The sequence below is a fragment of the Rhincodon typus genome, chromosome 28 (assembly GCF_021869965.1).
Source record: "Rhincodon typus isolate 14 chromosome 28, sRhiTyp1.1, whole genome shotgun sequence".
Lineage (NCBI taxonomy): Eukaryota > Metazoa > Chordata > Chondrichthyes > Orectolobiformes > Rhincodontidae > Rhincodon > Rhincodon typus.
Window position 1 is genome coordinate 12,744,129 of NC_063359.1, and position 22,234 is coordinate 12,766,362.

The window sequence follows — 22,234 nt, forward strand, 5'->3', positions numbered from 1 at the left end:
AAACCTAATCCTAGCCTGCCTCCAACGCACCAATTTCCCAGTATCGTGGAGGCAAGCTGGAGACAGACAATCAACCTGCTTTGGGAGATGAATGTCCACTTCTTATGAATTTGGGACTCTCACATTTGACAGGTATAATTGGGGAAGGCCAGGTTTGCCAGGCTTCAGGAACACAAGCAGCTCGAGGGAGTTTCAGAGTGATGTGCTTTTGCAGCACTACTTGTGGGTCAGGAGAAGAATGATTCCCCTCAACCCCAAGGCCAGCCCACACTTGCATGCTGCTAAGAATTATTGTGCCTCACCCCTGGTGTCCAGAGACCACGCCCCTGCCCACCCCAGGATTAGATGTCTCAAACTAACTTCAGCAGATGCAGGCTCCTTTATCAATTAGAAGCCAAGCCTTTTAGTCAGACAGACTTTCTGACAAAGATGCCGTCAAGAAAAAGAAATAATTCAACAGAAACTCTCCCTGATATTCAGTAAATACCTAACTTGTATTTAATTGTTACTGTTATTTTTTGCAGACCATGGCCATATACAACATTGGAAAGAGGTTATGACCTTGTGACAGGGGACCAGGCACCAGAAAAAATATTCAGGTAAAAGAAAAGTGAATTTGCTCAATTAACTTTTTTTTCTTCTGCTGCAATAACAGATTAATTACGAAAGGTTTTCTGTTGAAATGGTTCGAGGTAATTGATTCTAGTCAAATCTTTCATTGTATAACTCACTAAATCAGAGTACACCACTTTAATATATCTTACACTCAATTTAAATGCAATTACTTGTTTCAGGGGATCAGCAGATATTAATGAGAACTTGTTTTTCTTTTATTTTTGAGGTAAGACTCAAGGAAATACTTCCACATTTTATATATGCCCTGTGCAAACTGAATTTTGTTACTTTATGCATAAAACTAATTTTAACTCAGCACTGCTCATAGAATCCCTACAATGTGGAAGGAGGCCATTTGGCACATCGAGTCCACACAGACCCTCCAAAAAGCATCACGGACCCACACCCCTCCCAATAACCCAGCATTTCCCATTGCTAATTGACCTGGCCTGCACATCCCTAGACACTATGGGCAATTTCCAATTCCACTGCCAATCAACCTAACCTGCACATCTTTGGACTGTGGGAGTAAACTCATGCAGACACGGGCAGAATGTTCAAACTCCACACAGACTGTTGACCAAGGCTAGACTTGAACACAGGTCCTTGCCACTGTGAGATAACGTTGCTCACCACTGATCCACACTAAGGTCATTATGAAGTAATTTATAAAGTAATTTTACTTTAGGAAAATATGTGGAGAATTACAGTGGAACATGTTATACTTCTGCAGTAACACAGTGCTCATCAGAGTCTATGATTAAAACATATTGTTGAAGCAGAACAGGAAGATTTTGATTCTACCTTTTACTTCTGCTGTACAGAAACGTTTTCATTACTTGACACAAAACATTTCATTTACTAGCATTGTCATGTGTCAAAATCCCAGAAATCTCTTCCTAACAACCTTGTGAGTCTCCCTGTTACATACCAAGGACTGCAACCCTCCAAGAAGGTAGCTCACCACATCACCTTCAAGGGAATTCACAGAATCACAGAGCTGTTATGGCACAGAAACGGCCATTCGGCCCATCATGCCGGCACAGGCTCATTCCTATATTGCCCATCAAATAAAGCATGGGCACAGTTGCCTTACCACTGACACCCACATCCCATGCATGAGTTAAAACACATCCTTTTTCTCACTATTTCTTGAGTACAGAATGCACTTTAATTCAAAGAGAAAAGTGAGTAACTGACAATACACTGTTTGAACCATTAAGCTGAATCTTATGTTTTCTTTGGCTAAGTACAAATTACGTTGAGATTTCTGGAGGAATTTCTAGCACAAAGCCTTTCCTCTATTGGGTGTAAGTGTTAATGAGGTTCTGACTGCTTTGTAGCAGCTAAGCTATGTCATGATCGACTGCTTTGTTATCCCCAGTATTCTCATCCTCCAGCTTGGAAGGTCTCCTCCATTTCCCAGATCATCAGCATCCACACATCACCTTGTTCCCTGCTTCCACTGTGTAGAGCTCAGAACAACAGGATGAAGCAGAATGTTCTGTCCAGACTATATTGGAGGTCCTCCTCAGAGCAGTCCAACCAGCAGAACTGCATCTTCAACAGCTCTGCTTCACCACAGCCCTGGTCAAAACACAGCTGGCGTTAAACTTGCACTCAGCCTCAGTCATGGACTTAAACAATGGTGCCATGAACCATGGTTGTGATAGGTAACTCTTGTCTCTCTGTAACCTGTATTGTAAGGCACCCGGATGCTCAAATGCACCAGGAACACAAGAGTCCCCCACGCTTGCACATGCATGTGCGAACACACACTTATGCATGCACACACATGCACCCCTAACTGGACTGAGTCCAAATCCTCACCAGTTTTGCAGCATGGTCATTGGATTGAATCAACTGTCCCAGTCAGCTGGCACAAGTTGTAGGTGTTAGACTGACACCTTGTCAAACTCGATGCTTCAACCCCTCAGACTGATCTCCCTTGAGAAGCATGACAAGCATAACAAGCAGCTTGTCCGTGCATCAGTATTAAATAGCACCACAATGTGACCACAATATTGATAGCCTTTGGCTGTAGCTGAAATGCCAGTGCATTAAAGGCATGGCGTAGCATGGCAAGGTAAGGCAGAGATAAGTTAGGTGTGGCGGTCAGTGCTAAGTGAGTGAGCACTAAGCGAGTATGTGAGCAGCAGGAGATGCCCCCCAGTCCAATCCCTGAGCTGTGTTCCTGCACAATGTATGCCTGCTGCAGCCTTTCAGTTCTCATTGCTTGTGTGCCCTGCTATGTGATTGTATGCTTGCTAAGTGGCCTGTACGTGTATTGTTGAGGTGCCAAGATCATTGCAAAGGGTTGGTATATATGAGATGAAGGGTGTGTGTGCCTTACACCCGTGGAGATGCAATTTATTGTTACAAAACATGGAGGTCATTCAAAGCAAGAAATGAGGTAAATCCACCAGATACCTAGGATAACAAGGTGCAAAGCTGGATGAACACAGCAGGCCAAGCAGCATCAGGCGAGCAGGAAGGCTGACGTTTCAGGCCTAGACCCTTCTTCAGAAATGGGGGAGGGAAAGGGGGTTCTGAAATAAATAGGGAGAGAGGGGGAGGTGGATAGAAGATGGATAAAGGAGAAGATAGGTGGAGAGGAGGCAGACAGGTCAAAGAGGCGGGGATGGAGCCAGTAAAGGTGAGTGTAGGTGGGGAGTTAGGGAGGAGATAGGTCAGTCCAGGGAGGATGGACAGGTCAAGGGGGCGGGATTAGGTTAGTAGGTAGGAGATGGGGGTGGGGCTTGGGGTGGGAAGAGGGGATAGGTGGGAGGAAGGACAGGTTAGGGAGGCGGGGATGAGCTGGGCTGGTTTTGGGATGCGGTAGGGGGAGAGGAGATACCTACTCTGGTTTCTGTATCACGTTTCCTCAACGTCTAGCTGGCTTGGTGATTCTGATAAGATTGGGAGCTGAATATTAATGAAGTGAGTTAGGCTGTCAACAAAGTATTTAATAAGCAATAATCTCCCTTAATTAGCAATTCTGTCAGGTGAGAAACACACCATACCAAACACATCAAAAATTGAGCCAGATCCTCCCTACATCACAATGTATCTCACTGGATTTCTAATCTAATCTTAACCACAAATCTCACCCTAGTCCACATTGTTCAGACCCTCATAATTTTATTATTTAAAAAAAGGCATCTTAATGGATTTCCTATGATTTTGCTCATTGTAGACAGTCTATTAACAGTTAATAAGTATGTCTTGAAACTAATTGATTTTGGTAAGCAATGTCTTCAGAATGGTAAGTGGTGGTAAACAAATATTAACTAAATTCTGCTAGATGTGTCATGTCTAAAATATGATAGATGCTGATTAGGATAGAGTTCTGTATGCAGACAGAGGTTAGCCAAACTGCTTTAATCTGTTTCCTGTCAGCCACAAAGGAGCCATCTGAAACATGTGTCCAGTCATACACAAGTCTTCCCATTACCCCAGAGCCCAGTCAACCAGTTTGCTTCATCAGGAGGCAAGTACTAAGTTCAGCTTAAGAGTATGACATAGAAAATAAAGCATGTCTACTGATGTGCATGCCATCTTTCACTACTGTACAGATTGCAACTCCAAAGCTGTGGATTCCTTGCATGTGCATAATGACAGTCTGAAGGCCTGAAGTTGGAAAATTATCAGTCATCGGGAGAGAGAATATATCATCACATTAAGATATTTCTGTCAGTTAGCTTCCACCTTGCTCCTGGTTCTAAGTTCTGCTCCCTTTGTGGTTTTAGACTTATCAGAATGTGGCAGTCCAACCTTCTCTCTGTTTCAGAATGGTAATTTTATGCTTTTTATGAAAGAAAGTAAATTTAACCTTTCAGCTTAAAGAATCAGAAATGGCGATCTATATGCAATTTCAGATTAATTTGATAGATTTGTTTTCCAATCACCCTGTTCAGAGATGTTATTATACACTTCTAGGGCAAATGGGACTTGAATCCAGGCTTCCTAGCTCAGCGAGACAACCGTTGCACCATAAGAGCCCTCTTAAGACTAGGATTGTAATACTTTAAATTAATATGTTCCTTGAAAGTGGAGTCCCAGGTAGATAGGATAGTGAAGAAAGCATTTGGTACACTTGCCGTTATTGGTCGGTGCACTGAGTATGGAAGTAGGAAGTCATGTTGAAGCTGTACAGGACATTGGTTCAGCCACTTTTGGAGTATTGCGTGCAATTCTGATCTCCCTGCTATAGGAAGAATGTTGTGAAACTTGAAAAGGTTCAGAAAAGATTTACGAGGATGTTGCCAGGATTGGAGTGTTTGAGCTATAAGGAGAGGCTGAATAGACTGGGTCTATTTTCCCTAGAGCATTGGAGGCTGAAGGGTGACCTTATAGAGGTATAAAATCATGAGGGGCATGGATAGGGTAAATAGACAAGGTCTTTTCACTGGGGTGGGGGAGTCCAAAACTAGAGGGCGCAGGTTTAAGGTGAGAGGAGAAAGATATACAAGGCACAAAAGGGGCAACTTTTTCACTCAGAGGTGGTGCGTATATGGAATGAGCTGCCAGAGGAAGTGATGGAGGCTGGTACGATTACAACTTTTAAAAGGCCTCTGGATGGGTATATGATTAGGAAGGGTTTAAGAGGTACATGGGCCAAATGCTGGCAAATGGGACGAGATTTATATAGGATATCTGGTTGGCGTGGACAAGTTGGACCTGTTTCTGTGCTGTATATCTCTCTGACTGTATGACTCTATGTGTTCTGATGCACCTTTGGAGCAGGTTGGATCCAAGCCTTCTAGTTCAGTAGTAAGATTGTAAAACTCTGCCATTAGAGTCTTCTAGACCTGATAAGCTATAGCCAATTTTTAGTCTGGATGTGGCCAACATTAGTGACCCTGTTTTGTAGGCATCAGGCCACTTAAATATAAATTTTGAGTATTGGTCACCTCTCATGAACGATTAAATATGGATTTCACTTTTATATCAATGATTCAAAATTTGCTGTCTATCCCTTTCTCTCTCTACAACCCCCACACCAGCTTTTCACTTGCATACCAATTAATAAAACAAATTATGAGACACCGAGTAGCAGATGGTGTTCACCCAGTGCAGTCCAGGGAGTAGTAAATGCAGCTGCATAATCCTTCACCATATAGTAGATAATTCTTCAACTATGTCACATCTGCACCAGATGCAAAAGGGAATTTCGGTTACACTGTGGTTAGCATTCAAATGTTTTCACTGTTCCAGCTGTTTTAGTGGCGAGAGTTGAAATCCAGCATGACACCTCAGAGTGAATGAACACTTGCGGAGATAACACTCTGCAAAACGTGTGTTATTGACCAAATCCTATGTTTATGTTTAGTAATTGTTTAATTCACTGCTAATAACATTGTGGATTCCCCTATGCTGCTAATCACAATTGGACAGAGGGCACAGTACATTGTACACATGGTAATATGTTAGCACAAAACTCATTATTTAACTGGTGAAATGTGTTGCCTGCCATGTCTTGTCATTCTAAGGTCCACATGGTAGAAATAGCTAAAGTTTTAGATCAATTGGGGCTGATTTATTTTTTGATTCATATTACTGATAAATAACTTTTTAAAATGCCATTCTTATTCATAAAAGCTTTGTTTATTAAAAATATAATAAAGTGTGACAAACTAGGCAGAAATTACAAATTGACAGGCTTTTGGAGAATTGACTGAGTGCTACAGAACTGAGATGTGAATTTCGTGGAGGCATTGCAGTGTTCATGCGAACTGGAGAGTGTTGGGGAGAAAGGTATTACTTTCTGTGTTTCTAGGCTCGAAGCTACAGCCTAGCAATACTGTAATTCAGCTGGAGCTGGGGGAGAAATTTACACTACTCTAATTTGTTTTTATTAATGGTTCTTAGGGTATGGGCATCACCAGGAAGACAAACATTTATTGGCCACACTGAGTTGCCCTCAAAAATTTGGGAATACTTGATCGCAATTAAGTATTAAGGTCATATTTACACATTTTACTAGGTAGCAGATGTTTCCACATTCCAGCATTGGACAGCTGTAAGTTTATAATAATGCAGTTAATAAGTCAGATCAGTCTTCAGAATTGTGCAATGGAAAATTCTTCAGACTTTTCCCTGCTAAACTCTGACTAGTATTCACATGAAAGAAAATTACTGTTCCAGAAACTTAAGCTTTTGAAAGCTGGCTGTTGTCTTTCCAAGTGTTGTTAAAATTTGTACATGAAGTAATGTGGCACTTCAAAAGAAGTTCAACATTTATTTGATGTGTTTCTGGTTTGAGAAGAGAAACCTTTGAATGTCACGTACTGTCTGCCAGTTCTTATGTTTTGTGATGAAAGCCTTCGAAGATCAGATGAAATTAGAATGGCATACTTCAAAGAGGAATGATATATGAAGTAACTCAGTCTTCGCTTATTTTGCTGAGTCTGTTTCTTCTTCCATTCTGAACTGTCATTGATAAGATTGAATTTATGCCAATAGAATTTGAGCTTTTTATTGAATCTCAGAATTGCTGCAGAATCAGGCCATTCAGCCCTTCGTACTTTCACCTGCCCTTCAAGTGAGTGGTATTACTGATGCCAATCTCCTGCTTTTCCCCTATATCCTTGCGCATTAACTTTTATCCAAATAATCATCCAATGCCCTCTTGAATGCCTCAGCTGAACCTGATATCAGCATACATCCATATTGTAACTACTTGTTGAATGAAAAAAGATTTGTTTTCTAATTATCCGCTTGCTTCTTTTACAAATCACTTTAAATGTATGCCCTTGAATTCTTGTTTCTTTTATGAGTGGAAGCAGTTTCTCCCCATCTACTTATCAAGCCTGGTCATGGGTTTTGAAATCTCTATCAGATCCCCTCTTAGCCTTCTTTTCTCCACGGAGAACAGTCCCAAATATTTCATTCTATCCTCATAACTGAAATCACTGATCTCTGGAACCGAAAGGAGATTTTATTTAGTCCATTTTAATTGATCAAATATCTTCTTTTGAAACTTTCCAGTGTAGACTCTTTCACCATAAGAATTGAACTCAGATGCTGGAGTAACAAGTCCTGGATTAAAACATTGGTGGAGCATTAAGAGGGTGTTGGATTGTTGATGGTAGATCAAACCAAGGCCCATTGTTTATTTTGTACTGGTTGAGCTGAATGTTGAACATGCTATGATTCTATTCACAGTCAATATTATCCAGGGACCAACAATGCCAGTTAAAATCTAACTTTCCTCACAGTTCACGGAATCTTGCTGTCTCTTAAATGCTCCTATTTACCTGTAAATAATTCCATGTTTGGGAAATTACTGAAGGGCTTAACATGACAGCACGGCAAGTACATTTGCCTCCTTGGCACGTGGTTTCCTAGTTCAATGACCGCACAATGTGTGACCTGCAGTATGTGTGCACCCTTCTGGTGGTGACTGGGCCAGGCTACCATTTCAGCAAGGGCTTTAATGCACATGTAGGGGCCACCAAAATATATAAAGGACACTGGCAGCAAGCTGGTCATGCAGAATCATTATCATGGCAGCTTCCCAGGGTGTAGTGGCTTGTGTTTGTATTGCGGTGAAAACTGAGACTAATTGAGCTGACCAGCACTTTGATGCTGGAAATGATAAATTTCAAGCTCTGCACAAAGTCCTGTGTCAAACTCCTCTACACTCATTGAAACTGGTCTCAAGATTGTAAGGTCTATCAATGCATTTTGTTGTGCAGAAACCTACCAGTGTCAGACAATAGTCACTGTTTGGTGGCAAGAAAGCGTAAGTTAGACAAAAGGATATCCACATAGGATCCAAAACTGAATCCAAACCAGTATCAGAGTTAATGTCTGAGGGCAAGAGAGTGACATGTTCATCCACTTCTTGCAGTTTTAGTCTGTGGTTCTTGAGTATCTGAAAGGAAAAGGCAGGTGTGTAAGGTTATTGTGTGTCCTTATACAATTATGGAAATTCAGTTAACTTGCGATGCTGAGTAATGCCAACAACTCAGGTTCAATTCCTGTACTGGCTGAGATTGTCGTGAAGGACTCTCAAACTTTCCACTCACTTGAGAGGAGGTGACCCTCAGGTTAAATCACCACCAGTGATCTCTCTCTAATGAGAGAACAGCCCTTTTGTCTTTATTTTTACACAATTATGCAGTGGGATACAAGAACAAATGTTAAGTATGTCAGTATGTGCGAACGTGTTTGGGTAATATGCCCATCCTGATTGAATAGTTGAAAATTTGTAACTCGAAGCCTTGCCAAAATTAGTTAAATGATAGGGTGTGATGTGCCGTGAGTGAGGCATGTGATGTAGTTAGCGCAATATGGCACTTGAAGATGTACTTTTATATATTTGTGTGAACATTCTCCAACAAAACCCTGGCAATGACTACTGCAACTATCTGGTTGCAACGTCTTCGCAATATTTGTCTGCACGCCCTAGTCCTTGTGGATAGGTGACATCTCTCATCCTCTTCACATCCTCATAAAGGCCTCCAGTACAACTCAAAACAAAACTTTTAGCCTGTTATCTGCTACTTTATGCCATTAACTGTTTTTCCCGGGCCAAAAGCTATCCATAATGCACCTCCCCTTTAGATAGTGCTGGCCAGTTTTAACTTGTGCTAAACTGTCATGATTTCACAGCTCTTGCTCAGAGGTACAGTCACGTTGTGTGTCTGTTCACTTCAATCAGCGAATACAGTGTAGTCCCAGGATAACGAGCAATGCATGGAGGGTATTCCCTCATGGTGACTGCCCGCATTCAACCATGATTCAATCTAATTTTCCGGCCTCCGTATTTATTGTTGTTTCTTTCTCTTTTTAGATCTACCTACAGTCTGGGTCAAGGTTTATGGCTGCCAGTTAGTAAAAGTTTTGTTGTGCCTCCAGTGGAGCTGTCCATCAGGCCATTAGCCAGCTGCAAGACCGATGTCCTAGTAACAGAGGACACTGGAGAGGTCAGGTAAGATTACCAATCCCAGGCACAAGACGGAGGGGGTAAGGACATTTTAATTGTGTTGATGTGATTGTATTATCCAGAAATCAAATTAAGAAGACATTTGCCAGCTGTTATTTTGAACTCATCCAATTCGTAGAATAATTTGCTGTATGATGGATGTTGCCATTTATCTGTTTATTCAATTTTCTAATGTGGCTTTCCATCATTTTCTGTGACATGCATATTAAAATAGGCCAGTTATGTAGGACTGAATGAATGAATCAATTATTATCTCTGCTGTCAGTTGTGTTATTTTTGAGTCCCAGCAACAATGTGGTGAGTTTCTAGTTTTAAATATTTTTTTAAAAAATCCTTTGTGACATTTTGTTTTTATTTACACTTTTTATTCTAGTTTTGCCTTCTATGTCTCAAATTACCCTGTTAAGTGAATGCTTCTTCCTTACAATCTTCACATTTGTCTTTATTTCTGGGTCAATTTAATAGCCTTGGTAAAATAGCAATGCAGACCATTTATCAGTTGATTTGTTTTAGATGCTAGCCTCATACATCTGAAGAATACCCTCAGGTCTCCAAAAAACAATGGAGTGATACAATTTTGATGCTGTTTGATGAGTTAATTGTCAATGAATTGTATTTTATGGTATGTAAATGTTAGTGATATATATATATATGCATATATATATATATTCATAGTGGATGTTAGCTCTAACTACGAAGGAAAGATAAGGGATGCAATCCCCCAGACCATGGTACAAAATTTGAACTTTGACCATTATTATTATTCATCCAAACACAAACTACGTTGGGAGTTTGGTTTTCTGAACTGATATGATGTTTAATTTTCCAATCAAATCTATTTGCACAGTCAGAAACTTAAGATTGCTCATGAACCAGTGCAATCTTCCAACAATACAGAACAAACTTTTAAAAAGAAAACATTAAATACGCTTTACAGCTGAAGCAGGTATTTATATAAAATAAATAAGCATTTTTAATCGGGAGTTATTTGTTCACTACTTATGAGTAACACAATTTTAAATAATTAGAGAGAAAAAAAGAACCATTGACCGATGTCAATCATGTCCCAACTGTTTACTACTAAAATAAGTATTTATTAATATTTAAATATTTTTAATAGATGCCCTTCCACTTAAAGGAAAAGCTTAATTTCAGAAGCTTTCTTCAGAAGTTCAGCTTATCCTTAAGATAATGTGTGCTTGATATTCCCATCTTTTGACTTTTTTTTGGCCAATTGCCAAACTGCACCAGGGAACTGTAGCAGAAACTGTAACACTGTATCTGCAATTAGCAAATGCAGAATTGTCTGTTCAGCCGGTTCTGATTGCAAAGTTCTATTTTTTTTCACAGACATGTGACTGATTAGAAATAGTTTGCTAAGATCCAGTATTTTAAATTTCTTCCCACCACCCCCAAATAACTGCTTCAAACCTTCAAAATGATGTACCAGTATGTCTGTGCTTCAATTGCTGTATTTTTTTTTATTTTTCTCTCAAGTTGTAGACAGATTTGTAATCCTCAACATACAGTAATCATATATGTGTCAAAATGTGATTGTTCAGATTGATGTGGCTGGGGTTTAACTTTCATTGTATCATCGTTAGGTTTGTGAAATTATTCGGATCCCTGTGAAAAACAAAATAACCAATGTTACTGAATGACTGCAGCCTCCCTTACACACATACAACACACACACAAACACACCAGGAATACTAAAAATGTAAATTACCAACAAAATTCTGCTTTTGTAATTCACTTGAACACTGATCAGAACCAGTGCAACTTACATGTGCACGAACAGATTAAAATATACTTTAAAAATATAAAATAAATAGATAATTTTCACTTTAGCTACTTAATAAGACAAAAACAATCATAGAATCATAGAACTCCTAAAGTGTGAAAGCAGACCATTTGGCCCATCTAGCCCTCCGAGGAGCATTCTATCCAGACCCAGCATCCCCTTACCCTGCATTTCCCATAACTAATCCACCTAGCCTGCACATCCCTGGACACTATGAGATAGCGAGAGCTGCAGATGCTGGAGTCAGAGATAACACAATGTGGAGCTGGAGGATCACAGCAGGCCAGGCAGCATCAGAGGAGCAGGAAAGTTGACGTTTCGGGTCGGGACCCTTCTTTAGATAAAAAGCAAAATTTTGTTGCTAATTTACATTTTTTGTATTCCTGTTACGTTAGTGTGTGTGTTGTATGTGTGTAAGGGAGGCTGCAGTCATTCAATCACTGGTTATTTTACTTTACACAGGGATCCTAACAAATTCACAAATTTAACATTGTTACACAATATACAACTATGATCTACCCTGCGTGAATAAAGGAGTCCTGGCTGACAGCGGCTTTCACTGTTGAGTCTCATTGATATGAGTATTATCAGCAAGGCGCAGTTCTATGATCCCTCTGTCCCTAGAGCCCATCCTGCTTCATGTTTTGACCATGGCTGGGCATACACTTAACTCTTTAACACTTCTGAGCTGTTCACACAGCTTTCCAGGTTTTAGCCAATCCCACATAGAGGAGCTGAGAGCACCTATCTCCTATTCTGCCAAACAGAAGAACTGACCTCTTCCTGGTTTAGTTATTTCTACTCCTGAAAAGAATTTTCTGTTCAGTCTGTTCTCCTTTTTCCTTTGTGCCTGCATCTCTGTACTTATCCTCTTTATTCTCTCATTTTACTCTTTATACTTTCATTGCAATTGCAGCTCTTTGTGTTGGCTAGATAATAAGTTTTGTTTTGTTAACTTCCATCCTGTTTGTATTGCTTGGATTGCCAGGACACATTGACAAACATACTTTGTTATCCAACAAACATACAGTTGATCTCTTTAGAATCATGGCATGAATTATAAAGGTTGCAACATGTACACATCACATCATGGCACAATTTTTTACATGCTAAAAATAAATTAGCAGTTCTTGAAAAATTATTTCATCAGATACCTTGCAACAACAATAACTTGTATTCATCTAGTGCCTTTCATGTACTAATATCTCCCAAATTACGACTTGTGGCAATGATAACTAAAATATAACATTGAGCTACATTAGGACATATTGGAGTAGATGACCATAAGTTTGATCAGAGATTGTTATTAAGGAGAGACTTAAAGAAGGAAATCTGAGAGATTTAGGTCAGAAAATCCAGAGACTTGTATCTTTGTCTGGTGGAGAATCAATTAAAATTAGTGACATTGAAGTGGCCAGAGCTATCTCACATAGGTATCTTTGAAGATTCGTCTTGATCACAAAGATAGGGAGGGATAAGGTCAGGGAGGATAAGGTCACCAAACCAAGGAAGACTTTTAAAGTCAAGGTATTGTATAATTGGAAGCCAGACTGCAAGTATGGGGGTAATATATGACCAGGATATGGTCTACAGAGTTTTGGATGGCCTCAAGTTTACAGAGACTAGAATGTGGGACACTGGTGAAGTTGGAAGCAAAATATTATACCTGGAGTGAGAGGGGTCTTTGATTATGTTGGTTCCCTTCCTGAGGCAGCAGGAAATATAGACGGAGTCAATGGATGGAAGGTTGGTTTGTGTGATGGACTGGGCTGTTTTCACAACTCCCTGTAGTTTCTTACTGTCCTGGGCAGAGCAGTTGCCATACCAAGCCATGATGTATCCAGACAGAATGCTTTCTATGGTGCATCTATAAAAATTGTTAAGAGTCTTTATGGACATGCTGAATTTGCTTAGCTTCCTGAAGATGTAGAGGCATTGTTGTGCTTTCTTGACCATAGTATCAACATGGGTAGACTAGGACAGATTTTTGGTGATCATCACTCCTTGGAACCTGACGGTCTCGATCATCTCCACCTCAGCATCTTGATGTAGACAGGGGCGTGTCCTCCATCTTGCTGCCTGAAGTCAATGACCGGCTCTTTCATTTTGCTGACATTAAGGGAGAGATTGTTACCTTTGTTCACTTAAAATCACCAAATCTTCAGTGGAAAGTCTGCATGTTTGTTACAGTTCACCACTTTAGCTCTGTACAATTAATTATCTTTTCATTTGTGAAATTTATGTAAATGATCACACATTCATCTTGACTGTGGCTGACCTGTTGCTGTTTAATTTGCTGGCATGCAGATGGAAAATTTATGTCCTTTCCACTTAATGAGACTTCACTTTTTGCAAAGAAGTAACTTTCGTCTCAAAATAATATCTCAAAATAATTTGTCCTGTATCATACAGCTCTGCAAAACTAATTCCTTTTGAATGTTTTAATGGAAAATAATTTTTCTAAAAAATGTCAACACAATCATTATTTAATATTTTCAGTTGATTTGCTATTTGTAATTGTAGTTGCATATGAAATAAAGTCAGCGGTTGTATTATTGAAATGTAACAGCCAATGTTCAGAGAAAAGATGCCATCAAAAAAAAATGATATGCTTGGTCAGATACTCTGTTTTAGTGATGTAGATCTTACTCAATCTGTCAAATGTAGAAAGATTGAACTGGAAAGCAGTGTTTCAGAGCATGCATGAGATTTAGCATGTTTACCTTCTCCATTTAATCCTAAAAAGGAACAACTAGGTGAGAGAAAGTACATCAACCTTGCTAGAAAATTATTCACAGAAGATTTATTAAGACTTTTTTGACTATTATTTTGTTTTCAAAATTCATTCCTGTGGTGAGTTTTGTTGGCAATGCCACCAGTTGTTCCTCATATCTAATTGTCTCTGAGAAGACGATGGTGAACCACTTTCTGGAATTGCTGCAGTCCTCCTGGTGTAGGTGCACCAACAGTGCTGTCTGTATGCTCAACATAAATCTCTTCTGAACTGGCGATGACAATATTACTGGGCACCTTTGCTCACCAGCCCATAGTTTTCTGTGTAATTACTGTATTAAGAGGGAAACTGGGTGGCACGGTGGATCAGTGGGTTAGCACTGCTGCATCCCAGCACGAGGGACCCGGATTTGATTCCACGCTCGGGTGACTGTCTCTGTGGAATTTGCGTATTTTCCCCGAGTATGTGTGGGTTCCCTCGAGGTGCTCTGGTTTCCTCCCACAGTCCACAGATGTGCAAGTTAGGTAGATTGGCCATGTTGAAAATTACTCATAGTGTCCAGGGATGTGTAGGTTAGTTAGATTAGCCACGGGAAATGCAGAGTTACAGGGATATGGTTGGGGTTGGGTCTGGGTGAGATATCTTTCAGAGGGTCAGTGTAGCCTCGAAGGGCTGAATGACCTGCTTCCGCACTATAGGGATTCTATGAAGACTAGGGACCTAATGCATAGAGAAGTGAAAACACAAATCTATGTCAGTTCGTAGAAGTAAGAACTTACATGTGATGTTCACCATTTTCCTGTCTGTATATAAACCAGTGTACTGAGGATGGAGTGAGGTCTGAGTGAAGAATCTTCATATTTCAACTGGCTGAGAAAGAGGCAAATCAGGTCACAATTGATATCTAACTAAGAATTTACACACTCACAGACATGCTCCTGATGGTGTAGATGCATCTTCTTGTTTCCCATGCAAGGAAAGGAGAAAATCACTGGGGATGGGGAAATGGTGAATATAAGTGAATGTTTTCCATTTTCCACAATGAATGGAGAGGGGGAGTGAGTTGAGATCCAAAGTCTAATCCAATTCAGAGTGTTAACACCATCAAATTGGCAACAGATTGTGATAGGCATTTGGATGTGATTCTGTCCCCAGCAAATCACACCAGATATTTCAAATTCACTGGCTACAAGAACAGGGGCAGAGGCTAGGAATCCTGCAGCATGTAATTCTCCTGTTGACTTCCCAAAGCTTGCCCACCATTTTCAAAGCACAAGTCAGGAGTGTGATGGAATACATCCCACTGGTCTGAGTGGGTGCAGCTCCAACAACACTCAAGAAGCTTGACATCATCCAGGATAAAGTAATCTGCTTGGTTGGCACCAGATCTACAAAGATTCAGTATTTGCACCACCGATGAAAAATCATGGCATCAATAAGATGCATTGCCAATATTCATTAAGCATGTTAGATAACACCTTCCAAACCCATGATCATTACCATTTTAAAGGACAAGGACAGCCACTACAGGAGAACACCCGCAACTACAAGCTTATCTCCAACTAAACACCACATTGACTTTAAAATATGTCACTGTTCCTTCAGCATTGCTGAGTCAAAATGCTGGAATCCTGTCCTGCATTTTGTACCTAATCAAGTGGACTGCAGTGGTTTAAGAACCCAGCTAATTACCGCCTTCTCAAGTACGACTAGGGATGGGTAATAAATGCTAGTAATGCTGATATCCAATGAATATTTTTTTAAAAACTGTGTTAGATGAAGCTTGGATGTGGGAATATATGATCTTCATTTGTCTTTGTAAATGGATGATTCACCACTTGAGGCACTTTCTACAGGCTTTTTGGCCAAAGTAACAGCTGAGCCAAAACTCAACAAGCCAATAACTATGAAATGAAGGAGAATGATAACTCTCAATGTGCAAAGGAATGTGAAGAAAACTATATTTATGCATGATTAGCAACTACTTAAATATTCTCCTATTTGTCATTCATTTTATCAAAAAGGCATGCTTTCAAAGAGGATGTAGAAAGCAAAAATTAAAAGAAAATTCTGTCAATTATCCAAAAGCATAATTACATGATAATTCAAGTGCTAATCTCTATTAAGAAGAATAACCAGATGATTGAATGCTGTTAGGCTCATTGCTCATAATGACCTTAAATTATGAATATCCAATTAGTAAAACAAATTATACTGGAAGTAATCACCATATTACAAAGATGAATGGAAGTCAAATTGGTACGTACCACACAAGAATACATTAAAACAATATTCTTTCATTGCAAGACATTTTTTCTTATCCACTCATGCGATGTAGGCTTCCCTGGCTGTGGTGGCATTATTGACCAATCCCTACTTGGCCTTGAAAAGGTGGTGGTGAGCTGCCTTATTGAACCACTGCAATCCTTTTGCTGCCTGTGAAACTACAACATTAATAGCCAGAGAATGTTGACAGTACTAATGTATTTCCAAGTTAGAATGGTGAGTGACCTGGAGAGGAACCCATTCTCACGTATTTGCCATCTTTGTTCTTCTAGATTAAACGTGGTCGTGTGTTTAGAATATGTTTTCCAAGGAGCCTCAGTGAATGTCTGCAGTTCATCTTGTAGCTGACACACATCGCTGCTGTTGTACACAGGTGGTGGAGGGAGTGAATGTTATGGATGTGGTGCCAATCGAGCTGGTTGTTTTGTCCTGGATGGTGTCAAGCTTCTTCAGTGTTGCTTGAGCTGCACTCATTCAGACAAATTTTGAATCGTGACTCTTGACTTCTGCCTTGTCGATAGTGACCAGACTCTGGACAGTCAAGAAGTGTGTTATTTGCTGCAAGATTCCTAGCCTCTGATCTGCTTTTGTAGCTATTATATTTAAATTGCTAGTCCAGTTCAGTTTCTGGTCAATGATAATCCCCATGATGTTGATACTGGGGAGATTCATTAATAGAAATGCCATTGAATACAACAGGGCAATGGTTAGACTCTGTCTGGTTGTAAATGATCATTGCCTGGCACTTGTGTTGTGTAAATGTTACTTGACACACGTTAGCCCAAGCTTGGATGTGTCCAGGTCTTGCTGCACTTAGACATAGACTGCTTCAGTATCTGAGGAATCGCAAATGGTGTGAAAATTGTGCAATCATCAATGAACATCCTCACTTTTGACCTTGTGATGGACTGCAGGTGATTGATGAAGGTGGTTGGGCTGAGGGCACTAACCTGAAGATCTTCTGTAGAGATGTCCTAGAGCTGAGTTGACAGATTTCAAACAAACAGAACCATCTTCCTTTTTGCTTGGCATAACTACAACTAGTAAGGAGTTTTCTCCTTTACTCATACTAACTCTATATTGCTAGGGCTCTTTCATGCCACACTTGGTCAAATGTGGCCTTGATGCCAAGAACAGTCAGTCTCAAACCTCTGGAAGTCAGATCTGTTGGCCATGTTTGAACTAAAGCTGTAATGAGGTCAGGAACTGAGTGGCTCGACAGTGAGCAGGTAACTGCAAAGCCAGTGCTGCTTGATAGCACTGTTGATGACATCTTCCATTGCTTTACTGATGATTGAGAGTAGACTAATGTGGCGGTAATTGGCCGGGTTGAAATTTCCTGTGTTCTGTGTACAGGACATGGCTGGGCAATTTTCCACATTGTCAATTAAATGCCACTGTATTGGAACAGCTTGGCTAGAGGTGTGGCAAATTCTGGAGTACATGTCTTCTATGCAATTGCAGGACTGTTTTTGGGGCCCTTGGCCTTTGTAGTATCCAATGCTTTTAGCCATTTGTTGATATCATGTAGTGTGAATCATGGCTGAAGACTGACACAAAAACAAAAGTTGCTGGAAAAGCTCAGCAGGTCTGGCAGCATCTGTGAAGAAAAAAAATCAGAGTTAACGTTTCAGGTCCAGTGACCCTTCCTCAGAACTGAAGACTGTGATTCTGGGGATCTCAGGAGGAGGCCAAGATGGATTATCTACTTGGTATTTCTGGCTGAAGATTTCTTGGAAGTCATGGTTTTTAAAGTTTTTGACTGATTGGAACTGTTGAAAGTTGACTTGCAACAAAGCGAGCTCCTTAAAAATGCAAAGCCACCTCAAGCTGGGAGTGAAAGAACCAGTTAATTTCCCTCAGTGGAGTGGAAGACAATAAAGAAACTCTCGGTAGTTCAGAAATCTCTTATAAAGGTATGAACATACAGACTAGCAACAGATGTAGGCCATTCATCCCTTCAAGTCTGTTCCATTCAATAAGATGACGGGCTGATTTGTTTGTGCTTTGAATTCTTCATGTTCTGTCTCTCACTGCCTCTTTCTCCTCCTGTCTGTGTGTCTCTCTTTCTCTCTCTCTCACACACACACACACATTATTACCATTATTATTATTATTGTAAGTAGTAATGGTTAACTGGACTTGAATTAGAGGCAGATGTAGCCACATTCTAAATGGAACATAACCTGCTATGACCAAGTGAATGAGTTGCACTAAGGGGAACTAGCTCATCTATTCTCACTGGCACGTAACTATGGTGATTGTAACTCAAGAACAGTTGTTGTGATGCCAGATTAATTCCTTAAAGTGGTTTCAATCTAACTGACAAAACTTGTTGTTTTGCAGTAACTTCAAACCACATTAATATACTTTTGTAGTTACTGGATTGTGACTGGCCCAGGAGGGCAAAAGCCATTTGTGGTGTTTCTATTTCTGTCCCAGCTGAGTTGAGCAATTTCAGCATGGACCAGAGAGCAAACATATGAACAGCATGGTCTGCACAGTTTAGTTCCTTATTCAGCAGTATGTGTCTGATAATTAACCCATTGGGAGTGCAAAGCCCATCTTTACTGCAGTGCCAATGCTGTGCATGGAATCTCTTGATAGCAGATCATAATTAACTTTAAAAGCTAATGAATAAGTCCTCCAAATCTTGTACACTGATCCATAAACAAATATAACACAATGTGGAGCTGGAGGAACACAGCAGGCCAGGTAGCATCAGAGGAGCAGGAAAGCTGACGTTTTGCGTCAGGACCCATAAACAAATAGTTGTGTTTAAAAGTTTTTTTTTGAGTGGGTAGATAAAAAGCAGTGCCTGTTGTGAGATCCATCTTCAAAGAAAGTCAAGTTTCCCTTAATGATCTTACAGCATTTCTGGTTTTTGGGTTAACAAACCATAGAACTGAAACAGTACTACAATTGTCACTCCTTTACATTGCCTGTACTTTACTCGTTAAAGTTAGTGCAAGCCACATCATTCACATGGAAATCTCATTTCACCAGTTCATTCACCCATCACAGACATAATATGTTATCCACCTGAAGAGCTTTATTCATTGTAAATGGCAAGATTGAGACATGCTTCACTTTTCCTTTGGCAAATTACTTCCTTATATAATACACTCGTGGTTAACTTTTGGCCTCTTTTTTGTCCATGATTAAGTAAAATCCATGACATAATGATAGATTACAGAATGTGTTGGATTCAATTTATTTTGTGTTCAATTTGGGTTTGGTGTGGACTGCGAGAAATGGATGGTATCCGGTAGTAGCTGATTCTCCCTCTCCTGTGTAAATTGCAATGCTGTCTGAAATGTGACTCCAACACAAAATCAATGACAAGTTTCCAAGAGAGATTTTGCTTAAAGCCTACTGCTTAATCAATAAAAAAAAGCCAATAATTTCTATCAAATAGTGACAGTGGATGCTGGTGATAAATGGCTGACTTAACGTAAAAGGGCAGATTGATTATTTTATTCTCCATAGCCACTTATTCATTAAAGCTATTTGTTACCCACTGTCAAAGGAATCCATCATGATTCACCACTGTGCCACTATATATGTGATTGTTATTGTTCCCCTAGTGGTTAATTGATGAGCCCTGTCTATTCGGTAGTTGAGCTGTGCAGACTAGGATGGTCCCAAACCTGAATGCCTGTACATAGGGGGTTAATAAGCCCACTGAGTTAGAAATAGGACCACCCGTGGTCTACTGGGCTCCTGTATTAGTTGTGTTCCAGTGACTCAAGGTGGTAAGTGCTTGTGTGTGGATGCTCAGTGGTTTTAACATCTGGGGAAGCTGTAATATCTAACCGTGGTAAGGTAGCTGGTTTTGCCTCATACTAAAATAGTGACCCTGTTGATGAAACCAATTGGATGCTGTAGAATGAAATCACAGCAAAAGCCAACCCTCTGTTCAATGTGGCAGAAAATACTGGCATGGGAAAAAACGTTTTCAATGCCTATTGGCTCAGGCAATTTTGAAATGTTTCTGACAATGACTATAAATGGGTATTGCACCCTTTACATATTCAAATGAAAAGCTTGTTCAATACCTCTGCCCAGAAATATGTTCTGCTCAATTTTTATCGCATTTATTTATTTCTGAGCTCCCTTCCCCCTCCCCCATTTCTGAAGAAGGGTCCCGACCCGAAACGTCAACTTTCCTGCTCCTCTGATGCTGCTTGGCCTGTTGTGTTCATCCACTTCCACACTATGTTGTCTCAACATCAAAACCATTCCTTTTTTGGATAGAGATGAACTTGGACAGCTGACCAATTCTGGGAACAAATTCAAATTATACCACAACAGCTGGTGGAATTTGAAATCTATTAATAAGTTTGGAATATAAAGGCTAGTCTAATGGTCACCATGAAACATTGTTGTAAAAATCTTTCTGGTTCTCTAATGTTCTTTAGGGCCTAACCAGCCAACCTAACCTAACTGCTATCCTAACCAGGTTAGACGCTACATTTGAGTCCAGTCTCACACCAAAATGGTTAACTCTTAAATGGCCTAGCAAGCCGCAAAGTCTAAAAGAATGAAATTGGACACACCATCCAAGCATTGCCCTTGGTACCAGAAATAGCAATGGCAACCCTTGCCACGTTAAATAGTATTGCAGGTAATTCACTGTCACTGGGCAAATGCTGGAACTCCCTAACACTACAATGGATGTACCATCCCATGGGCACCTGGGGGTGGGCAATAAATGCTGGCTTGAACATCAATGTATAATTCCAGTGAATCAACAACGTGTTTTTAAACTTTTCCTAAAAATCTAGTGGTGTCCGCATTTAACATTTAAGTGAAATTTACTGTCATGAGTAAAGTTCAAGTTTCTTCCTGCCTTAGTGTCATGACTCATTGGTTAGTGTGCTAGAAATCAAACTACATTATCTTCAGGGTCACCACAGTTGTAAAAGTATGGGTAAGGCACCAAATTTCCCAATTCTACAGAACTTTCTCATTCAGGTTATGAGGATATGTGCACCAGGTTTTGTTTCTTTAACAAGAAAATAACTATTTATTGTAATTGAGCTGTTAGTGATCAATGCCAATCATTGGATTAGATTGTGGTTTAATTTTACTCACCAAAAGTTACTATGTTGTAAATAAATTTTGTTTCAGCTACAAACTGGCATTGAGAATTATTTGCAAAGTGTGGGATTGGTTGTTCAAAAATCTGGTTAGGAAGCACTGGGGTCGATTTTAAGAGCCTTTGAAGGTTTTAATTTTATTGTGTGGTGAATGCAGAGGTAGAAAGGCTGATTTAGTTCCGCTGTCTGTCTCTCTGTTTTAACAGTGTATTTTCTCTCACCATAAGGGGATTTGAGTACAAAATTAATGATGTCTAATTGCTGCTGAATAGAACCCTGATGAGACTGCACCTGCAATAATGTGTACAATTTTGATCTCCTTTTCTCTACTTCTATCACAGATAAATGGGCAATGGGGGTAATTTTAAATTGTGATTGTTTTTATCATCTTATACCCAAGACAGAGTGTTTTTGTTTGATCTACTCCTTTCTCTGTTTACTTCCATTCCTTACAGAAGTAGGCTGAAGGGTGTTTCCCCAAACCCTTGTTTTCAGATTCCAATCATTGAAATAAATCTACTAAAAAAAATTTAAGATGAAACTAACAAACATTCAAAATTGCCATGCTACTCCACATATCACTCTCTCTCTCTCTCTCTCACACACGCACTCAATCTCTCACTCAAACATACAGACACACACACACACGCACGACGCACACACACGCACAAACTCAAACTCTTTCTCTCTCTCTCATTCACTTACACACACACTTACACACACACCCACACACACACTCT

At 40.0% G+C, this 22,234-nt stretch overlaps 1 protein-coding gene across 1 annotated transcript in view; it reads left to right on the plus strand.

The window, feature by feature from the left end:
• LOC109912707 (astrotactin-2-like) overlaps positions 1-22,234 on the plus strand; it is a 1,431,562-nt gene that overhangs the window by 666,841 nt on the left and 742,487 nt on the right. The window contains exons 9-10 of the mRNA XM_048613352.1: positions 525-599; positions 9,416-9,553. Coding sequence (XP_048469309.1) covers positions 525-599; positions 9,416-9,553 — 213 coding nt within the window. The remainder of the gene's footprint in view (positions 1-524; positions 600-9,415; positions 9,554-22,234) is intronic.